The following is a 17247-nucleotide window of genomic DNA, read 5'->3' as shown; positions in this document are numbered from 1 at the left end:
CTCATTTGGCAAGGGCACTGATTTATGCAAACACCCCCAGACCTGCTGGTCTTTTCACATGAACCCCCTACTGAATACGAGTCCCCACTGAACCACAAAATATTTGTCTGTAAATAAATATTGGGACATAAATAATATTTTGCAGAGCCAGGCGGCAGGCTGTTCCGAGGTTCGCCCCAATCCTATAGCATCATCCAGCACTCTTCCGCCCAAGTGAGATCTGAGTGACGATTGTGAAATAATTGTCCATGCTGTTAAGGGATCGAGTGCCAGAACATTCGCCTTTGACACCGATCTCTTTGGCTTCTCTAAATGTGCCCTGCCGTCTCCCAGCTTGAGGTAAATTGCCGTCTGACAGCGCCGTCCTTTGTTGGGTTAGAGTCTGCGGCGCGAGCGGCTGCTCTCTCAACCTGTCACAGCATGAGATTCTTGTCGCTGACACTCAATACTTCGTCAAAATGGCCGACGGTAATACGTCCAATTGGGGCGGCCTACTTCTGCCACAGAGTTCTTAGGTGCATAAGGTGGGGGGATCAAAGCAGGGTCTAAGGATCGCTGACACATTTCACTTTTCACTGACATCCTCCTTGAGTCAACATTCCCAACAGTAAAAACAATGGTGGTGGAAACTGAGATGAGCCCCTCGTTTAAGAGAGAGAGTGAGAGAGAGAAAGAGAGAGAGAGAGAGAGAGAGAAATCGGAAGGAATTTCCATCGATATAACAAGGGCTTCGTAGGTAAATATAAACCACTTGTTATAACAGGAACTTGAAATTTAGAGCTTGTAGTATTTTGTCCTCAGCCCCTTGCTTGGTTTCAAAATATTGCCGGCATAATTATCCACAGATGGAAATGGACACAGCTGCCTCTTTGAAAAGGTCCTGTCAAAGTGTCCGGGGCCTTCTCTCTCTCTCTCTCTCTCTTGGAGGGCGAGAGATCATCCAGTTGATGAACTGCTTTACTCCTACTAATAAGTCAGTCACCCTCAGATTTTATCGGGGGGTTATGGGATATCCACAGCGAGGCCTCTTCCCTTCAGCTTCTGCCTCGTCCTTCCTATATATTCTCCCCCCCTGAATTATGATCTAAACTCACTCGTTAGGGGTTTGATGCTAGGGGGAAAACAATCTATTTGTTGGGAGCAGTGGTGGAAAAAGTCTTCAAATGTTTGACTTAAGTAAAAGTATCAATGCTGCAATGTAGAACTCTGTTACAAGTAAAAGTCCGGAATTCGAAATTCAGTTGAGTAAAAGTACAAAAGTATTGGTATCAAAATGTACTTAAAGTACCAAAAGTAAAAGTACTAAAATGTTTGAAAATACCAGATCTAGGCGTTGTGAGCTTGTAGATTGGCTATTTTCAAATAGCCTAGGTATAAAATAGGGCTAAAGTGGTTAATGTATGTTTTATAATTTTACTTAAGTGCAGTACTTAAGTAACTTAGTTACTTTCCACCACTGGTTGGCAGACATTATGTGAGAATGAAATAGAAATGTACCTGTACAAAAAAAGGTTATGATTTCATGTAACATAGCAGACAATGATTTCCATGAATCCAAGGAGAGGCTATCATCGTTGTAAAAATGTCCAACTTTGTGATTAATTTCATTCAATTTCTATGCTTGTATTTGCATACCACACAACTTGTTTATCTCACCACACATCTGGTTGAGATAGAACACTGGAGAATGATAGTGCCGTCTATTCTATCACTAACATGTGTACACCATTCAGTTGATCCTTTTAACACTTTACACTGTGGCATTCATGCCCAGATTCTGACAGCTCTCTCAGCAAGTTTGCTCCTAAATATACCCACAAAAAAAGCAATCATAATGTGACAGCATGAATACTGTAGATGGGAAAAGGAATAGTTGCCACTGTCATTGATAATATTTTTCTTACTGATAGCGGCAAAGAGATGCCAACATAATTCAAAGAGCCTCATCATGTGGCTGCGATTTAATTTAATTACATTTATTAGTGGTGATTTTAGTATTGTAGTATTTTAGCATTCTTTTAACTATGGGTAGTTCTAGATCGAACAAAATTACGTTCATTTATGCATCTATCTATCTATCTATCTATCTATCTATCTATCTATCTATCTATCTATCTATCTATCTATCTATCTATCTATCTATCTATCTATCTATCTATCTATCTATCTATCTATCTATCTATCTATCTATCTATCTATCTGTCATTGCATCATTGCCTTAGTTCTCTTGACAATACTTGAGACAGCAAATTTAGTGCTGACCTTTACAGTCCTCACAGTCACACCTACAGTGTATCTGTACTGCATTACAGCTATTTATAGCACAGTTGGTTCTGGTCCAGCAATATGATTGACCAAGAGAGGCATTGTGTTATTTGTTGGAACAACATGGCTAGGAAAACTTGATATCTCAGGGTTTTCACAATATGATTCAGATAATGTAATAAAAAGTCATATAAAACGCTCAAAGATGTTTCCTATGACCTATACCTGTCATAGTGTTTGAAATTTTTGAAAATAGCAGATCTACAAGCTCACAACGCGACGCGTTGTGAGCTAGTAGATCTGCTATTTTCAAATAGCCTATGTATAAAATAGGGCTAAAGTGGTTAATGTATGTTTTATAATGTAATAATGTATATCTGCAAAGTAACAAGTAACAAGAGTTTTCAAATAATTGTAGTGGAGTAAAAGTACAATATTTGCCTCTGAGATGTAGTGGAGTAAAAGTAAAAGTATAGACAATTAGAAATACTCCAGTAAAGTAAAAATACCTCAAAATTGTACTTAAGTATAGTACTTGAGTAAAAGTACTTAGTTACTTTACACCACTGCTAACGAGTGAGTTTAGATCATAATTCAGATACCTGTTCTATTGATTAAATATTACCTTTGGTAAAGAATAAACCTTCACCCCACATGTTCCCACAGCGGTGCCGAACAGCACGAAGAGGGTGGACGAAGAGAAGAAGTTCCGAGACTGCGCTGACCTCTACCAAGCTGGCTTCCACAAAAACGGCGTCTACACGATACACCTCAACCCACAGGAGACCAAAAAGGTGAGCAACCACAGCTTCTTCTTTCTTTCTTTCTTTCCTTTTTTTTTACAGCAAGATTTCCACCGCAATGTTGAAAATAGCCCTCTTTTCATCACTTCTAGGCAAAGCTCTTTGAAGGGTGTTTAACTTGTTTTCTTTGAAACAGAGTGAGGCTCAATCTATCGGCCAGCAAAGCCAGAGGTATACCGACAGTGGTGGAAAAAGTACTCAAATTATTTACTTAGGTAAAAGTATCAATACTGCAATATATAAATACTTTGTTACAAGTAAAAGTCCAGAATTCAAAATTTACTTGAGTAAAAGTACACAAGTTTTGGTATCATGTACTTAAAGTACCAAAAGTAAAAGTACTAAAATGTTTGAAAATAGCAGATCTACAAGCTCTGTGAACTTGTAGATCGGCTATTTTCAAATAGCCGAGGTATAAAATAGGGCTAAAGTGGTTAATGTATGTTTTATAATGTCATAATTTATATCTGAAAAGTAACTATTAACTGAAGTTTTCAAATAATTGTAGTGGAGTAAAAGTACAATATTTGCCTCTGAGATGTAATGGAGTAGAAGTAAAAGTATTGGAAATTGGAAATACTCAAGTAAAGTACAAATACCTCAACATTTTACTTAAGTACATTACTTAAGTAAAAGTACTTGCTTTCCACCACTGCTTCTAGGCAAGCTCTTTGAAGGGTGTTTTACAGAGTTTAGCGTGTTTTCTTTGAAACAGAGAGTGAGGCTCAATCTATCGGCCAGCAAAGCCAGAGGTATACACCGAACCTGCTGCTGGACGCCGGCCAGTGGAGCCAGGGAACGATGGGCACAAGGTGAATACCTTGGAGCTGAAAATACACTTGGCAGCCTGGCAGAGGGGCAAGAGTTTAGAAGGGGAGGGAGGGTGAAACAGGTGTTCTGTACTTCAACAGTATATGTGTGGTGTTGTGTTGGGTCGTGTGTGTGTGTGTGTGTGTGTGTGTGTGTGTGTGTGTGTGTGTGTGTGTGTGTGTGTGTGTGTGTGTGTGTGTGTGTGTGTGTGTGTGTGTGTGTGTGTGTGTGTGTGTGTGTGTGTGTGTGTGTGTGTATTACCTCAATAGGATAAAAACAATCATCATGGTTGAGGGTGTAATATATCCGTTTGCCTAAATGTGTGTACCTCACCCCAGCGCTTTGCTGCAAGATTGATGGCTGAACATGGTGTGTGAACGTGTGTGTGTGCGTGCGCCGTGGTGCACGTGTGGGTTAATGTGTGTGTGTGCCTCGTGTCTGGTTTCGTGGATCAGGGGAGAGCGATTGTGTCAGGGCTGCTTCCTTAATTATACCCAGGCTTGTATTCCTGTGTGTTCAGCTGCATGGGATGGCTCTGAGGTGAGAGACCTCCTCCACTCCACCCCCGCGGGGTCCCGTCCCCCTAAAAACAAAGGGCCACGATGCGGCAGATATCACCGCGGTCCTCGCATTATCAGCTTACACACACACACACACACACACACACACTGAGGTCCGGGGGGTTAAGGGCCACGGTGCACCCAGGTGTCTCCTGGTATTTGTCCAGGCGGGGACCTCCTCTCTTTCATGTGCAGAAACAAGACCCTCTTCCCTCTGATGGGGACCATCTCCAGAGAGCCGCTGAGGGATAAGGAGACGTTGATTAACCACTTTCGACCTGGCGTCGCTATTTTAGGCATGTCATTTTCAGGGTTGCCAGATCTGCTTATTACAATTTCCCCGCAATATTTTATTTGAAAATAGCAGATCTACAAAGCTCAACGCGTTGTGAGCTTGTAGATCTGCTATTTTCAAATAGCTGATGTATATGTTAAAGTGCTCATGTGGCCCATAGTCGCTTCTTTTGGGCTGGTTTTCCTAGACCTGGTTGCTTGTTTCTCTCACAGAATCTGGCAACATTGGTCATTTTACACGAGAACTGTGAACAACGTTATGCAAGCTGAAATGTTCTGAATTATATATATTTTCGCTGCACGACAACATTGTACCACTGTAGTCAGGGTCCCTGCGGTCGTGAAATTCCTGGAAATACTTTTTCCACTCCTGGAAAAGGTTTGGAATTTATCAAGGGTCCTGGAAAATTATTTGTCTATGCATTGTTTTTGGCTATTGATTTTGTTAATAAAAAATCATTTTCCAAAACATGTATAACATTACACAAAATATGTAACATAAGTATAGTTTTTCTCCGAACGGGCTGCGTGATTGCAGCCTAATGTATACCGGACGTGACAAAAAGAACAGATCTACAAGCTCACAATGTGTTGCAGCGTGATGCGTAGTTAGCGTGTAGTCAGATATCTTCCTTTGTCACGTGACACCAACCTGTGCGGTGCAACCTAACTATTGAGAGCAACACGTGAATTGTCAGTGATGAAGGGTAAGCAATTGAACTCATTGTTATAATACATCGGTTGAACTAGTGTCCACCATGCCTGGGAAATGTGCTTTTAATAATTTGTGGCTTACAAATGAAAAATATAAAGACTGGCTAAAGCGTGAAGCGGACCCGAATCGAGCTGGATGCAAGTTCAAAACATTAGATGTTGGGAACATGGGGGAATCGGCACTGGTCAGCCATGCGAAAAGCAAAAAAAAACATCTCAAACTCCAAAAGGCTGCTCAACAGACTGCGGCCAAGTCCTACTGTTTCTTGTACTACGGCAAGACAACAACCCACGCTCAACCAGTCCATCGCAAAAGGAAAACAATAGGAAAACTAACAACAAAAGTGTAATCTTAAACATCCATGCATCCTTCATTAAAGTAATAAATGGGGCAAATGCAAGGCAGTGGACGATTATTAAAAAAAGAGAAGTAATACGGATGCCATAATGAGTCTTGTATTCCAGTGAGCTATTCCCTGGAAATTGGGTTAAATATTCTGGAACGTTTTTGGAAATGTATTGGTAAAAATGTGTGGGAACCCTGTATAGTATAATAAGTATACTATAAGGCTTATGTGTTTCAATAATTATTATTATTATTATTATTATTGTTATTATAAAGTTTAGAACTGGTTCAAACATTACTGTACAAAGCGCTTCACACTGCATCAAAGATAACAACAAAGAAAAAAGTGTGTGTGAAATGTAGTAAAAGAGCATAAAAGGATAAAAAAAAAAAGAGTTTGAGGAGCATAATAAAAGAGAATATAAATATAAGAACATAACAATAGTCTGAACTGAACAAAGCAAGTTTATTTTTTGATTTTTAAGAGCTGATCTCATCAGGCAGGTCATGACAAAGTCGATGGGGCCTGGTGGAAAATCGCCTTTTGTATTCCGTCTACTCTAGACTATGGAACGACCAGAAGGGACCTGTCTGAGGATCTCAGGCTGCGCTCCTGCTCATATGGCATTAAAACTTCTGTGATGTACAGTAGGAAGGGGCTAGACCACACAACATAAGGCCGTGGACCCTCTCAATCCATCCCGTAACGTCCTCAATGGAAAACAAAAGAACCCCCAAAAAATTGAAATGATAAAAGGCAGTAATATAGATTTTGAGGCAAAAATAATTCAATGCAGGGGTGCCCGCTGGCCTAGCGGTCCAGGCGCATACCACATGTCTGGTAATCCAGTCTTACAGCGTGTCGCGGGTTCGACTCCCGTTCTCGACGAGCTTTTCTGTGTGTCACCCCCCCATCTCTCTCCCCAATTCCTGTCAACCTACTTTCCTCTCAAATAAAGTAAGAAAAGCCCCAACAAAATATCTTTAAAAATAATAATAATTTAATGCAATGCCCAATTCATATTGACAATTTGAGTACATATGCATCTATATATGTACTCAAATATCAAATGTTTATAATAGTGAAACAGTCCGTGCATTGAGTCCATATATTTATAATATCATGCAATACTGACTATGGCCGTGAAAATCATTCCAGAACATAACCTCATATGGTCTCTTCCACGTTTCAATCCCTCAATATGCTTCATAAATCATCTTCAACATCTTTTCTCAAGAGCTTTCGGTATGACTTTTTTTTTGTTTCTTCCTTTCTAAATTATGTCATCAACTACTCTCACGTCTTCCCTGTCGCTCCAGTGCTCTGTTATGTTTGGTAATTGCGGAATATGACATGTCAATAAATAACTTTCCAGATTGAAGACGTTCCTCTGGTGAGTCTCCATTATGTCTTTATGAGGACACATACTTGCATGGGATTCAACAGGCTCTAAAAATAAATGAGGTTCTGAAGTGTGCTTTTACCCACTTTGAACCTGCCATCCTTTTTTTGGGCATGTCATTATAGGCAAAACCTTTCTTTTTAAGTTTTAAAAAGTTGGCTATAGCGCAGTGGTTTTCAACCAGTGGTCCGGGGACCACCAGTGGTCCTTGAGGGAGTACCAGGGGGTCCCCAGCAAAATGAGTTAATAGCGTCACAATAATTTTTTAACCACTTAGCTTTGGCTATTCAAAAATAGCAGATATACAAGCTCATAGCGCGGCACCGAGTGCCGCGCTATGAGCTTGTAGATCTGCTATTTTTGAAAAACCTTGAAAAAGTGTGCATATCTTTGAATATTAATATTTTTTAAAGCGAAAGTTAACTGATATCTTTGCTTCTGGGGGTCCCTGGCACAAAACATTTTCAAATGGGGGTCCGCGGCCAAATGCATATCAATTTAGGGGTCCTTGGCATGAAAAAGGTTGAAAACCACTGCTATAGCGCAAATGGCCTGCTGTAAAGCAATGTCATGTCTACCAAATTCATGCGTTCATGCATGTTTTAACACTTTTCAGCGCCGCAATGTTTGTCAAGTTTCAGCTCATTTGTCTAATGAGTGGCGCTTCGCTCACTTTAACAAAGTCGGTGTGGCCCTCTGGAAACAAATGCTGGATATTTTGGCCAGGCCGAGATGATTCACGGGAGGGGCTGGGAAAAGGGAGCGTTCTGGAACCAGGCCCATTCTTAGAATGGCTCATTCATTGTTAGTTGATTGAGCCGGGAGCGCGTTGGGACCAGCTAGGTTGAATGCAGTGCATTGATCCAGTTGTCTCCTGTGTAAGTGTAATTCTTCTCAAAATTGCTGTGTGAATAATACTGGACGTGTGTGTGTGTGGCCACTTGGAAAACCTGCAGGCGTTCATTGTGTTCCGTTGCCTTCATCGCTTGTGTGTCTTGTGTCTTTCTCTGTGTGTGTGTGTGTGTGGGTGTGCGTGCACGTCAATGTGCGGCTGTTTGGGTTGCGTGCGCTGCAGGTGTACTGTAACATGGAAACAGCCGGCGGTGGATGGACAGTCATCCAGCGCAGGGAGGACGGCAGTATGGACTTCCAGAGGACATGGAAGGAGTACAAGATGGTAAGACGGGACAGATGGGCCTGCACGCACACACATACAAACACACACACACACACACACACACACACACACACACACACACACACACACACACACACACACACACACACAGACACACACACACACACACACACACACACACAGAGATACACATAGAACAGACGCTCATCAGTATCAATTCAACAGAAGGCAACAATGTGGATGACCACTTTCAACCTGGCGAAAGTTTGGGGAAACAAAATTAGATTTGAAGCCCGGTTTATAAATCAGGCTTAAGTGGTTAAAAACAAGACACTGAGACGAGAGAGAGAGAGAGAGAGAGAGAGAGAGAGAGAGAGAGAGAGAGAGAGAGAGAGAGAGAGAGAGAGAGAGAGAGAGAGAGAGAGAGAGAGAGAGAGAGAGAGAGAGAGAGAGAGAGAGAGAGAGAGAGAGAGAGAGAAAACACTCATCCATATCCATTAAAAACAAAAGGATGGAGTCATGCAATGAGACAAACATCCTGCCGTAAAAACACATTTCCACCGGCAGATTATGACAAATAGGCTGTGCTCTTTGGCCCAGATGTAACGTGCTGAAAACAGAGATGCTAGGGTTCCCTTCTCCTCCAAACCCATGTGGAACGCCTCAACCAGATGTCCAAACGTTCTCCTCGACAGTAGCAGCTGGGAAGTCTGGAAACTGTACCCATGTGGGAGGGAACCCCCATCATTTGTATTAGCAGCGTTGAGTCTAATTTACAACTCATCCACTGACTGCGTCATTTGAAAAAAACGATAGGTTTTCAACTGAGGAAAGTGTCGACGTGTTTTGTCGTCGATTCGTTATAAATTAGCCTTTAGTTAGGGTGTCAGACGCTCACACCTTCTGTATATATCCGCCTGACAATGTTGAACGTTGTTGTTCTTCCGCTATTCCAACAGGAAGTCATTACGGCGAGTCAGAAAACAACATTTTTGTTTTGTCTATTCCGCCGCACCAGGTGTTGCGGAGAGCATCATCTGTTTGTCATTATAGGGAGAAGTGTGTATGTGCATGTTAGCGTCGCTAACATACTGTAGGAATGGCTAGACGGAGTATTGTATTTATTCGTGCTGGAACTAATCATGATGGAGCTTACAGTACCGCTGACCCATGTGTGATTTTCTGCAAATGTACAGTATCACTGTCAAGTGATTTGGTTTTGTTAATAGCCGCCACCCGCGAAGTGCCTTCTATTGCCAATGGAACGCTTTCTCCTCTGTGCCATGATCCAGACCAGTCCTTGGGTCAACTTGTGGGCAGATGGTTGCGTGCAATAAATATGATATTATATTAATATAAGACTGCATCATCATACCTAATTACGGTCATTATGTTAATGGGAAAATCCCATAAATTGCATGTATAATGTTAAGGTTATACAGTGTGTGGCTGAACTGATTGATGTTTCACTGTGTCAGCTCAGTGTGAGAGAGAGGGAGGGAGAGAGAAAGAGAACAAGCTTACACAACTCAGAAAGTCATGCCAACCACCCTCAGACAGGTGGATAGAGCGAGCGAGTGCACTGGAATACAGTACTATGCGGGCTGAGGGTGACCTCACGAACCTTGGCAGACACGCACGTAGCTAATATACCAGCGTAGTATTACCATTGGTCCTCCACCTCTCTCCTTGAAAAAGGCCGGAGGTGATTGATAGTGTTTTATGGTGTGGTTAATTTCACTGCGGTTGGTCTCCGTGGGCTAGTCTCATTGTTTTAATGCTCTGGAAGGATTTGTAAATCTTTCACTCAAAAACGAGGCAGCCAATGGTGTTGTTTCGTTTCCTTCTGACAGCGGGGAAAATACACCGCGTATTAAAAGTGTGATCTTATGGCCGGCCAATGTTTATAATTACATTTCCAGAGCTGCATATGTGCCACAGGAGACTGCCATGTGACTGATATTCGCTAGCCGCATCGACCATATATTCGGCATCTTACGAAATCAATGTCGATATCAAACCTGCAGAGAAAAACATGTTTATTTTTTGTGTGCCCAAGGGGCCCTATGATTTACGGACGGTTACTCTCTACATATTCAAGTCATATAAAGGTTTTTCCTTTTGTTTTTTCTTAAATAGAACTCTGGGCAACTGAAAATGAAATGCAAAAACGAGCTCTCTGTCCAACAATATGACTAACCATCTCCATCTCTTTGAAAGATGTAGATCAGGTTCGCGTGTGAGGGGGGGAACGCGGCGTCCTGGAACAATACAAAGGCAAACTCTGTTGACAGAGCCTGGACCTCGCAGAGCTCTCCAGCCAGGGGGATCCCGGGGCGAGGCCCCTGCAGTCACTGGAGGAGGCATTCTGGACCGAGCTGAAAGGCCCCGCGGTCATGAGGGAACATCTCATCAGCAATGAGATCAATTTTTAGTGGGAGAGACGGCGAGAGAATGGGAGGCGGAGAGAAACCAGAAAGTGCGAGACAGTGAGCGAGGGAGAAACATTGAGTGATAGAGAGAGAGAGACGGACAGCACCACTGGAAACGAAGAGAGGGAGGGATAAAGAGGCAGAGCGAGGCACGTCGCTTTTATTTATACAGCGCCAAATCACAACAAACCGTCTCATGGCGATTTACATATAGAGCAGGTCAAGATCGTACTTGGAGAGACCCGACAATTCCCCCATGAGGCAAGCACTTGGCGATGACGACGAGGGGAAACTCCCCTTTTAATGGGAAGAGATGTTGAGCAGAACCTGGCTCTGGGTGGGCGCCGGCCATCTGCCTTGATAGGGGGGGTGGGGGGGGCAGACCAGACACTCAAACAGACAGAGATGCAACAACAATAATAACAGTGTGAAAGAGTAATATGAATAACACAGATTAAGTGGTTACAGACATATTAAAAGACTGACAGAGACGGTTAAGAGAGGGAGAGACTGAGAGGGAGAGAGAGGTAGAGAGAGAGACTATGGACACAGCCCCAGACGCTTGCTCTTCCACCCACACACAGCAGGACATGCCTCAGACCAGTGGAATGCCCCATATTTACTTTACCCCCACATCTCACTTCTAATCAACACACACACACACACACACACACTCCACACAAACACTTTCTCCTCCACAACCCCCCCCCCCCCCCCATCCTCCTCCTCTCAGACAGCACGGGTCCAGACTGCTCCTCCGTCAAAGCTGTAATATTGCATCGTTTTTACTCACCACCTCCATCTGTGGCTCCTGTCGCTGTCAGAAGCACTTTGCCCATGACTCAGCGGCACCGGTCCGATCGCATTTGAACTCTGTTACTGTTTTAACCCATTTAGACGGGGCAATGCATCTGTGTCATGTTAACATTTCTTTGGCTATTCAAAAAAAATAGCAGATCTACAAGCTTGTAGATCTGTTTTTTTTTCTTTTCTTTGAATATACATGTTATGTTTTAAAGTGAACATTTTTAACTCCGATCTGTGCTTCTGGGGGTCCCTGGAACAACATGTTTTGAGATGGGGGTCCGCGGCCAAATACATATCATTTTGGGTGGTCCTTGACATGGAAAAGTTTGAGAACCACTGATATAGAAACATGCATTTTTGACATTTGTAGAATCCTCAGAAGCAAAGATTTGAGTTACAAATGTGTGCTTTAAAATATATATATTCAAAGATTTGCACACATTTTCCACGATTTTTCAAAAATAGCAGATCTACAAGCTCATAGCGCGGCACTCGGTGCCGCGCTATGAGCTTGTATATCTGCTATTTTTGAATAGCCAAATAAATCTTAAAATGACACCGATACGTTCCAGGTCTTAATGGGCTAAACGATAAAAGTGGGCACACATGCTTCTGTGTGAGTGTGCATACACAGTTGAAAGTAATAATAAGGTTCTGAACACACGCGGAGGAGGGCGTCGTGAAGCTGGTACCAATTTACACTCTCTTAAACATGCGCCGCTGCCCCATGCACCGCCTCGGCCCAATAACATGCTTTCACTGTATTATATACAACCTGCAAAACAAGCTTTAATGTACTAGGTGCCACTCAGCGCAGTCTGCGGAGAAATGAAAAGGGCATGCGAGCGCGCGCGTGTGTGCGTGTGCGTGTGTGTGTGTGTGTGTGTGTGTGTGTGTGTGTGTGTGTGTGTGTGTGTGTGTGCATGTGAGTGACAAGGAAAACACATCTCCGCAGCGCGGAAACATTCCTGAAAGTGGCCATGATGGCCTAGCGCCCGGGCCATAATCACATCGGTTTAAGCATCCATCCTGAAGCTGGCTTTGGTGACATAACAAATCAAAGAGTCAGATAGAAAGGGCTTGGACGCGTATTTCCCTGACAAAAAAAATGTTATTAGAAAATTCCTCTATCCAATTTCAGAACCGTTTTTTTTCTTTCAGGCCAGAGATTTCATCTTTCCGAGAAAGAAGGAAAGCCAGGGAGGAATGGCTTCCATCCCCGATATCCCCTGAATTAAACGAGTGGATTCTTGGTGGTATTTGCGCGGTGATTATTCAAAGACCTTGTTTTTGTGTCTGTCTCCTGCAGGGCTTCGGTGCCGTGTCAGCAGAGCACTGGCTGGGGAACGAGTATGTGTACCTATTGACCAGCCAGCGGCAGTATGCACTACGGGTAGAGCTGACAGACTGGGACGGACACCAGGCCTTCTCCCTCTACGACCGATTCCACATTGGCAGTGAAAAACACAACTACAGGTACCGTCACTACTACTACGACTACTAGTAGTCGTACTAATACTGCTACTTAATTTAACTCTGAGAGTGTACAAATGTAACCGAATGGACCACATTTATAAACTCTCTGATTTACAAATGGATACATTTACATGGAGGATTTTACTGTGTACTTTTACTTTACTGGAGTATTTCCAATTGTCTATACTTTTACTTCTACTCCACTACATCTCAGAGGCAAATATTGTACTTTTACTCCAATACAAATATTTGAAAACTTTAGTTACTGGTTACTTTGCAGCTATACATTATTACATTATAAAACCTACATTAACCACTATAGCCCTATTTTATACCTAGGCTATTTGAAAATAGCCGATCTACAAGCTCACAACGCGTCGCATCGCGACGCGTTGTGAGCTTGTAGATCTGCTATTTTCAAACATTTTAGTACTTTTACTTTTGGATCTTTACGTATGTTTTGAAGCCAATACTTTTGTACTTTTACTCAAGTAACATTTTGAACAACAGGCCTTTTACTTGTAACAGAGCATTTTTATATTAAGGTATTGCTACTTTTAATTAAGTAAAATATCTGAGTACCACCACTGCGACTACTATTAGTAATACTAACCCTCCTACTTAATTTAACTCTGAGAGTGTACAAATGTAACCGAATCACATTTATAAACTCTCTCATTTACAAATGGATATATTTAACATGGAGGATTTTACAGTGTACTACCATTACTACTACGACTATTAGTACTACTACTGTTTTGTCTACTGCTAATAGCATTACCTATACTGCTACTACATTTAGATAATAATTGACCATAAATTTGAGTATAGGGATGCCGGGGCCTTTATAATACTGTAGGTAATAAAACATAACAGTCTACTTGATGCATTCCATATGGTAGCCAGAATAGTCTGCCAATTTTTTTGAATTTGAATAGTGGTTGAGTTAGTATGTGCACTACATACAGCACTGTATTCACATCATTTAGGTATCATGTATGAGAAGGATAAGTCAATGTTTTTTAGGCTGCTATTTTCTTACGGCTTGATTTCACGATAGTAATGAGAGATAGAGCTACGCCAGACCAAATGTGATGGTTAATGCCTTATGAAAGAATGAACATTGAAACAACAAGAAGAGAACAAGAAAATAAAACATACGTTATATTAAGTATTTTTATTCAGACCATTAAGATTTGTCTGTACACTTAGCCGATACGGACTTTCAAAGTGTTTCGGTCACATCGCTCATGAATTACTGTATCTCCTTACAAATCCCGGCCTTCCAAATGAAACAAGTCTTTTGTCATCTTCCCGGCGAATGCCTCTGACGGACATCTTGTCACTGTGCGCCGAGTGGGAGCAAAAGCTCTCTGTTTTCTTTTGAAAAGGGTTAGGGCTATAGCTTGAAGGCCGCACGCTATGGCAGATGCTTGGAGTCCTCAGATGTGGAAAATGACTGGAGACGGCAGAGGGTTCCCAGCAATCACTGGCTTCATATAGGAGATGGTCTGACAACTCCAATTTCATTGTTAGCGCTGGGTTCCCACTCCCCTCTGATAAGCCATTCCTTTAGCTTCAACTCTTTTCAACTTTGATTGAAAGGATTTTTCTGCCTTTACCTCAGTATTCCTGTTCCTTAACACTGAGGAAAAGATAGCTGTCTGTATTTTTCCGTAGTGGGGGGCTCTCAGGACTTATTGTCAAATCTGATTTACTGAATTGTCCTTGATTAAGCGATGACAGGTTCTTACTTGAGGGAGTTTCCGACTTTAAGTGTCAGTACCTGGTGCGGGCTCGTCAGTTTTCTCTGAGGACTGGAGAAATGGATTTTACGGGTATATACCTAGCGGAAGGGATCACCTGATTTGTTTTGAGTTTTGCACAGGCCAGGCCGAGGTTTCGTACATCCCCAGCAAGAAGGGCCGCTGTAACCCCATCTCTCTCTTAGCCTCTTTAGCCTTTGATTCTGTTTCTGGTCTTGGAGTGCCTGACTGACTTCATCTTTTCCTGTGGCGTGTATAGACCTTGGCACTCTGAGATTTAAGTGCACAGCCAGGGCCATATATGATGTTGTTCAGGGGGAGATAATTCAGGTATGTTTATCTACTCTATCTAAAAGTAGGGATTTTATCTAAACTCAAAGCATATTTCACTTCATCAAAATGTCACCCCTCCCAATCTCTCTCTCGCACACGCACACGCACACACACACACACACACACACACACACACACACACACACACACACACACACACACACACACACACACACACACACACACACACACACGCACACTCACACAACACTTGTGCACACACTTTCACATTCCGACATCCAGCACAGAGCCTTGTGATTGCGCCTCTCTCTCTCCCTTGCTTTTCACACGCATTTCACTGGCATTCACTGTCCCACACAAGCACACACACACTTTGTAACCTTCAGCACAAAAGTGCACGAGGTTCCAGCGTGTAAACAGTAATTGTTTGTGTCAGTTGTTGTTTCTGTCTTTTGGGGCAGAGAGAGAGAGGGGTGTCCTGGCTCCCGAAGGAAGCTCTCTCTCGCTGTTTAGGAGTCCAATCAGCGTGCTGATCTCTATAAATAGATTTGCTCTGACAAATAGTTGTGGTATGACAATCGCACATTGCTTCTCAGAAACCGTGGCCAAAACAAACCAGTGGACCAGCAGTGAAAGGTTGCCATGTTCTCTTTGCTTCCCCTAGCTCTCTCTCTCTCCCTGGTTTCTGTGCTGCGTTTAAATGTCAAATAAACTGCGACACAAATTCTCCAGCTTGGATTTATTGCACCGAAAAACAAGAATAGCAACTGGTAACTGCTGTGTTTTGTTCTTTAGCGTACATCACATTCTGCCCATCGCTGTGGGGCTTACAGGAACACTGTCTGAGTCAGACAAATGAGACTGATAAGGACTGGGTAGTGAGACACGCACGTCTTTCTCTCTCCCTCTCTCACACACACACACACGCACACACACATGCACACACGCGGCCGTGCACAGACCCACAGACAGACACGCCACCGCCGAAAACCACACACAGTTATTCGGAAGATGCGCAAGCCTTGTCATTTGTCATAAATCCCATGACAAATTACGATTAACCGGCAAGGCTCGACATTATTTAATGATGTGTGGCATTGCCAGTCAGCAAACGTTTGTTTGCATTAATGCCAGCTCCAGAAATTACTCGGCTTAAAGAGAGGAAGGGGAGTGGAGAGAGCGGGAGCGAGAGAGAGACAGGAAGAGAGAGAGAGAGAGGGAGAGAGAGCAATTACATCCTAGTAAAATATAGGATTCTAATCCCTTATAAATTAAATCATGTGAAGGAATAAATGACACATTTATTGTGTTTGCTTTAAATGCTTTCCAACCCGCACGGCCCTACAGTACCAACACATCTTTATTTAATATCCAGCTGGCATACTGTACTATGTAATGGATAATAAAACCATTGTATCTGTACATTATTCATATTTAGGTTAGAGTGTAAATATATTGTACTGAGGATGGAGCCAGCGGAGGAATAAGTTGGCATTACAAATTGCCGAGACATACCAGTTGGGTTTGCGTTCCTAATCAGACTGTGACATTGGAAACATCTGCTGCTATGATGTCATTTCCAGACAATAGTACTATTGCATGATAATTAAGTAGGTGGGTACAGTATATTACGGAGAAGATATGTGTATAATGTGGCTGTGCCTTAAGAGAAAAGATGGACATAAATCAATGACTCAACTACTATCTCTTGGGGTTTAAAACCATTTTCAGCAAACCTATCCTTGGCGGGTTTTCACCCATAAATCAAATTTCATAACTTGACTGTAAGAAGTGAAGTGGGATGTCTGGAGAGGTTCTATCTGCATACTGATAGTGATAGCTAACATCAGCTAAGTGGTTTAACATCTAATATACAAATCCTTGTTGATACGGCCGGATTTGAGTATGTTTGGCTTGACTCTTAAGAGCAGATTACTACAGCGTAAAGTTCCCACTGAAACGCAACCACGTCGTATTGTGAAATGAATCCTATTGCTCCATTGTGATTGAGACTACCATGATTGCAGAGGTTACTGTCTTTGTAAACAAAATGAAATAGCGGTCCATCATCGTGGCTAAGTACACATTAAAATGATCAGTGTTCGTCTAACTCTGAGAGTGTTCAAAGATGACCAAACG

General features: G+C 42.4%; 1 protein-coding gene across 1 annotated transcript in view; it reads left to right on the top strand.

Annotated features, from left to right (window-relative positions):
• angpt1 (angiopoietin 1) overlaps positions 1-17247 on the top strand; it is an 85211-nt gene that overhangs the window by 46002 nt on the left and 21962 nt on the right. The window contains exons 5-7 of the mRNA XM_080441777.1: positions 2932-3059; positions 8271-8372; positions 12882-13048. Of these exons, the coding sequence (XP_080297903.1) occupies positions 2932-3059; positions 8271-8372; positions 12882-13048 (397 nt within the window). The remainder of the gene's footprint in view (positions 1-2931; positions 3060-8270; positions 8373-12881; positions 13049-17247) is intronic.

Source organism: Gymnoscopelus braueri (genome assembly GCF_963280865.1).
Source record: "Gymnoscopelus braueri genome assembly, chromosome: 11".
Classification (NCBI taxonomy): domain Eukaryota; kingdom Metazoa; phylum Chordata; class Actinopteri; order Myctophiformes; family Myctophidae; genus Gymnoscopelus; species Gymnoscopelus braueri.
This window is presented reverse-complemented; position numbering and strand designations above follow the sequence as displayed.